This window comes from Hyalella azteca, unplaced genomic scaffold (assembly GCF_000764305.2).
Source record: "Hyalella azteca isolate HAZT.00-mixed unplaced genomic scaffold, Hazt_2.0.2 contig11473, whole genome shotgun sequence".
Classification (NCBI taxonomy): Eukaryota; Metazoa; Arthropoda; class Malacostraca; order Amphipoda; family Hyalellidae; genus Hyalella; species Hyalella azteca.
The window spans coordinates 469,003-481,126 of NW_025941472.1; the positions used below are offsets into that span (position 1 = coordinate 469,003).

The 12,124-nt window shown below is 42.5% G+C and overlaps 1 protein-coding gene across 1 annotated transcript in view; it reads right to left on the bottom strand.

Moving 5' to 3' along the window:
* Positions 1-6,554, bottom strand: part of LOC125178635 (unconventional myosin-XVIIIa-like) — a gene marked incomplete at its 3' end in the record, with an annotated part of 90,461 nt that extends 83,907 nt beyond the window's left edge. The window contains 1 exon segment of the mRNA XM_047882860.1: positions 4,943-6,554. Coding sequence (XP_047738816.1) covers positions 4,943-6,277 — 1,335 coding nt within the window.
* Between the last annotated feature and the right edge of the window lie 5,570 nt (positions 6,555-12,124).

Genomic DNA, 12,124 nt, shown 5'->3' on the forward strand with positions numbered 1-12,124 from the left:
TTAGACTATCGCGTTCGTCTGTCAATTCTATCGCTTTCCAGAATGACGATATTAATTGGATCATCTATAGAGACGATGGACACACGTTCCAGTAAGTCTATTGGATCATCTATAGAGACGATGGACACACGTTCCAGCAAGTCTGTCTCAACGAACTGCAAAAATTGAAGAAGGTCATTAAGGATCGCAGCGAGAGATGGACCGGCGCTGATCTCGCGCTCGTTCTGCTCCACATATTTTGGCCAAACACTCGCCTTATTTGGCACATAAACCTGATCAAGAAAAAACGGCAGCGGGGGTTTGAACCGCCAGACCCTATGTCTGAACGGAAGCCCTTCAACATCGAGTGGAGACTCGGGGGTTGCTAAAACCAAATTTGTCCTCAGATATCGATCACTCATCTTAAAATTGGAAGACAATTAATAAATAAATCAACAGGATTCCTGAAGTATTACTTAAAAAATAATGAGAAATATACGATCGTACGGAGTACCTGATGCAAATTTTCAACCCCTAAAAAATTAACGTGATTATAATCGATGACGGAGACACGACTTTGAGGCTCGAGTTACAACGAAGAAAAACAGAAGCAAGCAACAAAATAAGCTGATTAATATAAAACTTTTTATTTTCCTGGGTTGTATGAAATTCACCCGCCGACTATAACGTTTCAGGAGAAACACTCGACAACAGAAGCAAAAAACACTCGGCATGTCGCCCCAGAGGCATGCACACGGTCAACAGTCTGGCAGGGATTACGTCTAGCCACATTCCACGACTTGCCACTCTCATATTGTCAGGCAACTATACAAGCCTTGTGGCAACAATACGGCAAGGCATGTGGCAACAATAAAAGGCTCGTGGCAACAATACGGCAAGGCCTGGTGGCAACAATAAAAAGCTTGTGGCAACAATACGACAAGGCTGGTGGCAACAATAAAAGGCTTGTGGCAACAATACGGCAAGGCTGGTAACAACAATAAAAGGCTTGTGGCAACAATACGGCAAGGCCTGTGGCAACAATAAAAAGCTGGTGGCAACAATACGGCAAGGCCTGTGGCAACAATAAAAAGCTCGTGGCAACAATACGGCAAGACTGGTGGCAACAATAAAAGGCTCGTGGCAACAATACGGCAAGGCTGGTAACAACAATAAAAGGCTAGTGTGAACGCCACAGCCCAGTGACAGGTCCGTTATGGTCATGGTAATGCGACAGCTCCTTGCTAAACACTAGCTCCCCCCGTTAAGGTAATGGATTACCATCACTAGAGCTCGGTCCCTACAGTCATGACTGGATTGATGGCCAGTGAGTATAAGGATGAGATCACTGGCACGGCCTGGTCAACCAAATGAAATGCGTTGCTCAAGTAGAAACACGCCAATTAAGGGGAAAAGTTTATCCACAAAACATAACTGAGTGAAGGGAAAGCGCCTTGTCCATGGAAATGATGTTCACGAGTAAAAAAAAGCTTCGTGACAGTGATGAAGTATAATGCGAGACCACATGTTTCGCAAATATGCGCGTTACAACTAATCCCCCCCTTAAAAAAACTCCTAGAGAAAACTAACTGCAAAATAAGAGCCTAGGTGTTAGAATTCACGTGTGAACGGTACACATATTCTCAGAAAGAGTCAAAGCATTAAAAACTTTGCATTAGACACGCCACTATTTCTTAACATTATACTTGAATGAGCACGAGGAATTTCCTGAGTAATTTAACGGCAGGTGATGAAACATCAGGCTTGAGCTCCAGCTCAGGAGGGAGGCACAAGGTTCGATATAACGCCTCGGGTTACTGCATGACAGCGCCACGCTCTTCACGCTCGTCGGACACCGGGCATCCGATTACAATATATTAGTTAACAAACAATGAAAGTGATACCACATAGCAAGTATATTGCAACACATCGCGCATGCCCCGCGCTCATGAGGAACCTTATTCAAGGTGAAATCTTATTATTATTGGCTACATTTAAGGCAAAATGCTCGTTCGACATACAAATAGACAACATTGCTTGTCGCAAAATGTCGACAAGAACGTAAGATTCAACTAAGGTAATGATCACTCATTATAGGCAAGTCAGAGAGAGCAAACACAGAGCATCGTGGGCGCATAACACTGGCTGTGCATGTGTGCAGGCTACATACCGCACAAGATTTTGACCACATGCATGGGTAGAAATCTTTCAGACTAAACACCAAGTCTGACACCGAAATTGTTTCCAGAGGTAACGATACTTTTGAAAAAATAAACACGGGAGCCTTTGATATATTGACTGCGTTAGGGTGCCAAAGGAGGAATTAAACAGACGCACAATGCTAAGGCTTTGGATAGCATCGTATAGAATGACGGCTCGGAAACCACTCGGGGCATTCCAGTGCGCCATCACGAGACAAATGTAGACGAGGCTACACATTCTTAGTCACGGCAGACCTTCGTACCCTGTGACCCAGCGACCGTGCAAGACAACAATCGCTTTAGCGGTCGGCAGGTGAGTGAATTAATTGCTTTCTCGATTTGCAGCTTAGAATTACATTTAGTTAAGAATAAATAAAACTGGAAAGCATTCAGTTCTAAGAAATAGAATAGTACAAAGTATGCTTGAAATTTCCATCTGAGGCAATCTGAATAGGTTGAAATGGAATTGTTACTTTGTGTTGCGACAGCAAGCAAGCATGATTTACTCGAAATCTAAATGGCTCGAGTTGGATGCTCATCAGCAAAACAGGAGCAATAAACACGTAAAGATACGTAAATCTGGCGCATACCACCCAAAGCAACGTAAAGAGCTGGGCCAATACTTTCAAAAAAAGTTAAGAGATCGTAAGTTCATCAGCCAATCATTGACGGCCTTTCAAGCCAAATCCATCAATCATAGACAATAAAATAGAGCGTAAATACTTACGTTCACTTAGCTAGTTTTGAAAGTATGGCCCCTGAAGTGTCGTGCGCACGAGCGCGGCACTACGGCAGAGGCGAGACAAATGACTGCAGCTTCCTTATTTGGAGCAAATGGTCAGGCTTCGACCTCGGCTTCTGCGTCCAAGTATAGACTCATTGAGAGGAGAAACGCGGACGTCTTCCTGACGGGTCAAACGCTGGCCCTGATGGCCATTTGAGCTACGGAAAAACTACATCGGAGCCTAGGAACTACACTGCGTCAACACCGTGGGTCAATTGCCGCAAACCCTGCCATATCGCTGGGCTCAGCCAAGCCGGGGGGGCTCAGCGATATGGCATGCTCTTATATGGCTCTTTTGTTCACTGCGTAAAAACAGTTTAGATCTATTCGTGTAACAAATTTTTTGATTAGTGAAAATACGAATATGTAACTTTAGTATGGATCAGTATGTTAAATTAACAGAATAAAAGTTGGGATGATTCTTTCGTTCACGGTGTAAAAACATTTCAAATCCTGAGGCTGGAATTTCTTGATTCGCACAACAAATTTTTGGATTAGTGATAATGCGAATATGTAACTTTAGAATGAATCTGTATGTTAAATTAACAGAATAAAAGTAGGGATGATTTGACAATTTTTTCTCATTCAAATTTTCATAACTTTGAAGTAAAACATACCAGAAGGTGACGATACAAATTATTAGTGGTTCTAAATAGATTATTACAACATGACAACGAGTTCGAAACGCATCATATTACAATTGACTATGATAAAGAAGGAAACAATTGTGGCAATCCACTTAAATTAAATTTAAATATAATGTATGCAGAAATGATTGCAATAACCAGCTCATTGCTATACCACATTAAATTCGACCTGATAAGAATTTGCGTGATTTAATTCAATTAAAAAGTTATTAAAATGAATTAGATCTATTGAATTCGCATAAAAACTCCACTAACACCATCATAAGGACCAATAACACCATCACTGTTGTCTTTAAATTTAAATATACACGAGTCAGAACTGGAGTTTTGGGTTTATATGGGACAAATAAACTGCAGTAGTTCTCGGGACAATAGATAATTCCGAACGCTAACGCCCTCCCACAAGTCCATCGTAAACTGTGATAATAATCAAACGACTCGCAGACCTGGGCCTATACTTTCAAAAAAAGTTAAGAGATCGTAAGTTCATCAGCCAATCATTGACGGCCTTTCAAGCGAAATCCACCAATCATAGACATGAAAATAGAGCGTCAGTACTCAAGTTTACTTAGCGAGTTTTGAAAGTATGGCCCCTGCAGTTGTCCGAGAATCGTGGCTACTGAAGAGGCGTCTTAAGAGGTCAAACAACAATAAAATGTGCTCCATTACTAGCTCTGCAATGCAGCCCATAAATAAATAGTCACTAAAGAGTTTGGCTTTTCTCCACTGATTGTACTAGTATTCTCTGAATTTTGGGCCTGATGATAGAGCTGGTCTTCCATACATTTTACATGAAGATGTGAATTTAATTGACCATTAGTATTGACACATCAGTCAAGTAAATTCACATTTTTCAGAAGAAGTTACAATGTTCTCAACAGCCAAGTTTTAGGTGTTATCTTTGCTTTTAAATTCATATTGTTGCTATTTGAGCAGAATATAATGATCTTAGTACTCAATAGACAGATGAAAAAATATTTTGACACGTTGCATTTCAGATACACTTAAGTCGATGGATAGATAGTGACCAGTATCAGTCCTTTCAATATGATATGGTAGCTATCGTCCAGTCTGCGTGAAGAAATACCATCATACTTTAAAGCACAATTAACCTCAAACTTTAAATTACGTGGATAGACGATATAGTAGAATCAAGTTTACGAGCCGGGAGGCGATTGGCCAACGCAAAACACTCCGATGAGCCATAAAAAATTCCCCGTCAATTAGCTTGTCCAGCAGCGGCACCACTTACCAGGGCTAGCGTCANAACACTCCGATGAGCCATAAAAAATTCCCCGTCAATAAGCTTGTCCAGCAGCGGCACCACTTACCAGGGCTAGCGTCATTTCCTCCATCTTCTTGCAAATGATGCTGGCGAGATCTTTGTAACTCTCCCCGCTCATCTTGCGGACGGGCTGAAGCACAGGAGACCCCGGTACATCGGGAGATCTGTGCGAGCGAACACTAGCGTCTTGCTCGGGAGTCAGGGTCTCCAACACCATGTGCGCCTGAGTCAATAACTCATCCACTCGAGAGTCCGATGAAAATCTTGCTAAATGAGATCTTAGAAATGGATCCACTATAACTTGTCTGTCTTTCAACGGGACAGTGGCCGGAGCAGTTTCATTTTTAGCGTTCACAACGCCGTCACATTTTCCGCGACGAAATGACCCCCTAAGCCGCTCGACGCCATCACTGGCACTTTTGTTCAAAGGAACAGGTTTAACTTTGTATCGACCACCGGCAAACACAGCTGAAGGCCTAATTACAGCGGCTCTAGGAGTAGACCCAACTGGTCTGGTTTGTGCAGAAGAAACATTGTTTTTGGGTGAGAGCAGTTGACGCGGAGTCAAAGCAGGAGTGGTAGCAGGGGAAGCGTCAGGAGATGAGGGAGGTTCACTTGAAGTTGTAACGTCGCTTTCGTTTAAACGGCCGCCGTTGCGATCAAAGCCAAGCCTGGGCTTCATACTCGGAGCTGCGCACGATGACTGAGAGCGCCTGCAGGTGTTGTTCGCTTCCGAAGTTCTTTGGTGAAATACTGTCCTCCGGCCTCTGGCACTAACAGAGCGCCTAGACGGAGACAGAGAGATGCCATCATTCCTGCTCTGATTGTGGTTACCTGGTGGATTGGCAGTGATGATGTGTGATACGAAGTTGGTGCCATCCTTGCAGTCAAGTGAACTGGAGGGCGAGCCAGTGGACTCCTCCAAACTTTTTTCCGTAAGGCAAGCGCCGCTACTATCGTCCGACGTCTCTCCCAGGTCGTCATGAGCTACTGTAGAAACAGACCGCACAGAGACAGATCCCGATCGAAGTTTAGCGGTAAATGATCGGGTTGGCGTAGAATAAAGTCTCTCGGTAACCTCACCAGATATCGCACTGGGACCTCTGATGGTATCCGTTGAATCACATCCTCCAGAGAAGCATTTGTGGTAGCCCCACATAGACACCGGCACACCGAAAGGTGTTCCTTGTGATAGTTTGCATAGAGGATCAAGAGGGATGTCGTTAGCGCAGTGCGGTTTCTTGCATTCGTGGTGGCGATCACAGCCACACTCCTCGGGGCTGTGCACGCCGTGTGGACACTCGGGCAAGGGACGAGCATCTTTATTGTAGGTGCGCAGAGAAGTTTCAAACCTACCAAAAAAATCGAACGCTCCTGGCATTACGAAGAGATCAATGAGCCGCCTAGTTAGGAGGTTCGCTTATAGAGCACAACTCAATATATTTATCTTTCTAGTCAAGCACTTAAAATATCAACAAAAAAAGCAGCAGAAAGAGAAATTGATCGCGGATTTCTAATTATTCTTCCAAAACATTTCGAGTCACTAGATTTAATCAAAGATGTGGGCTAATATGAGCCATGATAGCGTTAGAGGGGAAGAGGAAAGGGGGCACCCAGCACACGGTCGAGCAGCTGAGACACGGCGCTCGCTCGACCACAGCAACACGTCAACTGAGCGCGTAGGACGCGACTGGCCTCGACTGCTGCTGCTGCTCCTAGAGTCCTTCAGCTCCTACAACACACGCAGCCTCCCACACCTGGGCACTGCCAACACACCTGGACACTGCCAACACACCTGGGCACTGCCAACACACCTGGGCACTACAACAACTGGACCTCCCCAACCTCCCCAGCCGTTCATATTCTGCGCACTTCACGATCAGTTCTCCCGCAACGCTCGTTTTTAATTAGTGAATACATACGTCGCTCACCAAGTTGATGATGCAAAACAATGATGATCACATTCAAACTATAATGAATTATCAGTATAAAACTATTCAAGCTGATGTAACTTTTACTTAACAGCATAAAATAACAAAAAGACGTATACAAACGATTGCAGCAGTAGTTTCCATGACATAGAAGGAAATATAACAGAAATTTCGATCCAACAAACCAGAATTTGACTTTATTATTGATAGCTTCGAGTATAGGCAGAAAATAATTATTCAATCAAACATGTTGTGCACAGACTGGACCCCAAAGAACAAAAAAAGCAAGTAAAAGGAAATATATCAGAAATTTCGATCCAACAAGCCAGAATTTGACTTAGTATTGAAAGCTTCGAGTATAGGCAGAAAATAATTATTAAATCAAACATGTCGGGCACAAACTGGCCCCCAAAGAACAAAAAAAAAAAAGCACGGGCACTCAGGTAGGGGAGCCGTCAGCATCTCCTAATGAATTACTACTGATAAGAATCACCAGAGATAATAGCAGCCTGGTTGGGGCCCTAGTAATTACTTATGCATCTGATAGCAAGCGGCACCTCAGAGTTAAAACTGCACCTGCAGTGTCGGCCGATGAGACATCCAATATTATAAAGTTATGCGTACAGTTTGAGAACACCATGAATGTGTGTAAATCTAAAGCTAAGTATGGACAACAAATGTGATGGCAACTTCGATGCTAAAAGCCAATACTCGTGTGTGTGCCAATGGGTCACATTGCGTCCTACTCTGAGGACGAGTCCAAATATTTTAAAGTGGCAAGTTTTTGTAAATATTTAGACATTTAATTTTGGTCCACAGACGGTCATTTTACAATTTTGTTGCGTCAAGACGCTTAATCTCTTTTAGTGAGATAATTTCACATCGACGAGACAATCATCACTAGAACTAACACCGCATCCCCGAAAATACCATGTAAATATTGGGCGCAGAAACAAAGGAAACTACGTCATGAACAAAACAGACATACATGATAAAAAATAAGGAAACAAAAGTTATAGTGAAATAATCTTCAAGTTCGTTCAATTTAACGGTGAAATATAGAAACATAATAAGAAGAACAACAAAAACATGTAACACATCGCAGCCAGAATTCTGAAAATTGTTTTTCAAGGCACGCGGACATAAAATTATTTTTCTACATTGCGGGTACATAAGATACGCAGAAATGCCAGAGCGCTGCTCTCAGGACAGAGAGAGCGGATAGTTCACGCTACACAGGAGACGTTCATGAAGCCCACCCAGGAAAATATTTCCGGATACTAACTTGCAACACACAGAAGAACATCTCAAGATTTGACAAGAGTTTCCATCAGAGCGAGGACGGTCATCAGTAAGATTTATCAGCATGACAGTCTGCGGCCTCAATCACGCGCTCGTGCCGATCCCCCCGGCAGCCATCCAGCCGTAAATCGTGTCAGCCTCGGCTCAACTTCTCAATCAAAGTTCCTGGGCCTATACTTTCAAAAAAAGTTAAGAGATCGTAAGTTCATCAGCCAATCATTGACGGCCTTTCATGCAAAATCCACCAATCATAGACAAGAAAATAGAGCGTAAGTACTTACGTNCTTGACGGTGTGAACCTAGAACCGAACAACTTGACGGGGTGAACCTAGAACCGAACAACTTGACGGGGTGAACCTAGAACCGCACAACTTGACGGGGTGAACCTAGAACCGAACTTGACGGGGTGAACCTATAACCGAACACCTTGACGGGGTGAACCTAGAACCGCACAACTTGACGGGGTGAACCTAGAACCGAACACCTTGACGGGGTGAACCTAGAACCGCACAACTTGACGGGGTGAACCTAGAACAGCACAACTTGACAGGGTGAACCTAGAACCTCACACCTTGACGGGGTGAACCTAGAACCTCACACCTTGTTAAAGCGCACTACGCACTAATGCACGTAGCGCGTGTGCGTATTGAGGGCTCAAGAGGACGCTACACAGCCAGGCCACCTCAGGACATGTGTGTTATAACAAGTTATTTACCAACTCGTTACTATACCTCATGTATAGAGTACCTATATGTATGTGTTGTCAGTAACCTTTGGGCAGGGGCATGAGCAAAACACATGCATAATCTCCCACCAGGCAGGAAGATGGGAGTACCTAGAAGCAGATACGTCATAAGTAATGTTAAGGTGCATAGGAACACAAGACCAACAATCCACCAGGCAGTAAGACTCCAGTACCTAGAAGCAGATACGTAATAATTAATGTGACGGTACATGGGAACACAAAACTAACAATCCACAAGGTAGTAAGACTCTAGTACCTAGAAGCAGGTACGTCATAAGTAATGTGACGGTGCATGGGAACACAAGGCTAACAATCCACCAGGTAGTAAGACTCCAGTACCTAGAGCAGATACGTCATAAGTAATGTTAAGGTGCATGGGAACACAAGACTAACAATCCACCAGGCAGTAAGATGAGAGTACCTAGAAGCAGATACGTAATAATTAATGTGACGGTACATGGGAACACAAGACTAACAATCCACCAGGCAGTAAGACTCAAGTAGGTACCTAGAAGCAGATATGTCATTAATGTGCCGGTACATAGGAACACAAGACTAACAATCCACCAGGCAGTAAGACTAGAGTAGGTACCTAGAAGCAGATACGTCATAATTAATGTGCCGGCGGGAGCACGGGTGGAACACTAAGCCCAACCTTCCACCCGGCAGTAAAGTGAGCGGCAACCAAACAAGTCGGCACTCCCATTCAGCTCAACGGCTTTGTAATGTACACTTCTCATAATAAATTCATTTAGATGAGTGCAGAGCTCCAGAAGAACTGGTATTGCACGCGCATGGCAAGCTGGATAGGATGAAGGTTATCTCGACCAAAATTACAGAGCACTAACTTTTTTATGCGCGCGCCCAACGTTAATGCAGAATTTGCCGAGTAAATAAGCAGCGGATTTCTGGGAAAACATCAACACAAATGCATCTCTTTTATAAAATTGGAGCCGCCGCTGAGGCGAGAGTGAAAACCTCACATTATTACGTAGATAAATCAGGCTCGCTCTTCAGCTCTGAGCGCGCTATCTTCTATCAAAGTGCACACGACTCGGCAGAGCGTAAAGTCGAGTATATTTTAAAAAATGATTAGACCGAAACAGGAAAAAGTGTATACTATTCACCCAAAACACTCATTTACCACGCGCCAACTATTATCTAGGATTACTCATGATAAATGTAAACTGAAAAAGGAGAATTTCTTTAGACATGCTTACATGGTGAGGTAAAAAGAATTTTTTGTGACATGAATTTTAATAACAGTATTTTCATACGCCAATTAAAAAAGTAATGATAATAATATAATGTAAATGCTTAACTTTATTCTTAGTGAATTATATTACTATACTACTATATTATTACTATGCTATATTATTATTACTAGGTATACTATACACGTTAAAAAATACAATTATTTTGAAACAAACAATGTGTGATGTCGCATATACTCATCCATTGTATCTATTATGAAAAAATATCGTCCATTGAGTCGAGGGTTAAAGAAAACTTATAAAGAAAGGAAAATCTCCAGGAATAGAAGACAAACTTTTTTCAGAATTTCAGTTAAGATTTTGCGTGAGTTTAATGAGATCACGACATGAAGACAAACGTACGTCCAGTGAGACAGCGCTACGAGATGATGCAGTGTGTACGTACATACAAGTTACCGGTCAAGTTCTGCACACTCTACACTAGTTACCGGTCAAGTTCTGCACACTCTACACAAGTTACCGGTCAAGTTCTGCACACTCTACATAAGTTACCGGTCAAGTTCTGCACACTCTACACAAGTTACCGGTCAAATTTTGCCCACTGGAACATCCTCGAAATATCCTCGCGACGAAATAAGAACAAATACAAACGAAATCATTTGAATTCGTAGGTTCAATAATTGGATCAAACATTAACATTTCGATATATTTGTTGGATTTATTTACTCAACATAAATCATAATTGCGACTTAATTGAACTATGCGACCAAAACTCAACAGAACAACTCTGAACTAAACCTCGCCAGCGGTCCATCAGAGTATATTACATGTAGCACAAGAGGCCCAAGCTTCCTTCAGACAAAATGCAGGCACATCAAAATTGCCAGGTATCGAGTATGCGATTATGTACGCTAAATTATTATTGACGATTAAATTATATTAACGATTAAATTATTATTGACGCTAAATTATATTGACGGTTAAACCATTATTGACGATTAGCTGGCATGAATTTGCGATGCTTGGGAAAAAAATGCCCTCGCGTGTCGTGTGTAACCGCCCTCTTTTAATTATTAGGTTGGCATCAATTATTTCTAGAAATTTATTGAAAATCTTAAAAGAATTATGAGAAACACATCGTAATGATGATTTACCGTATGGATATTTTAACATTCGACCGCATGGTGGAAGGAACTACTTGGAATGCAGCCGTGGATGGGTATGGTTCTTTAAGTAGCATTTTGATACATTCTTCATCCAATTGATGTCTAAGCAGGCAACTCGAGTAATCATCAAGCTCTGGCATGCCTGCACCCTCAATGAACACCAAAAGACGCAATGAACAAACACTCGTAAAGCCACTAGAAAATGTAGTCGAACAAGGGCAGTTTCTGTGCTGCACCTCAAGATATACGGAGCACGAACTGCCATTCCCTGCCTCCAGATAAGCAACTCCGATGTACAGCACTCATGAGCAGACACTCTAACTTACAATATTCCGCTCTTAAGTATTGCACAAGACACCATCTTAAGGAGACACTTGGCATTACTCTCTACGGGAACAGACAAGCGCACTGCTTGCATCATGGACCAGCATCGTCACGAAGCTGGAAACTGGAGTTCTGGTCTAAAGATATTAGCGAACGATAGGTGGTAAGGAATATTGCTCGGAAGACTAAATTTAATGACTGAAATGAATCAAAACCGACTACAATTAGTGGGTGAAATGAATCAAATCAAGACCGACTGCATTTAGAGATAGAAAAAAACTGCATATGGCACTAAGTGACTGCAATTAGTCATGACTGCATGTGCAGACTCGTCTGTATTGCCCTACACTTGTGTTCCAACTCTTAATATTATCTGGCGCTGGAACATGACAGAGAATTAATGTTGAGAGATGGACGTGTGTAGACACGTGTGTATATGGTGTAAACGCCAAAAGGTGTTTCAGCGTATGAATGTGCGTATAGATGCATTTTTGATAGCTTTATACACGTGAGTATAGATGCATTTTTGATAGCTTTATACACGTG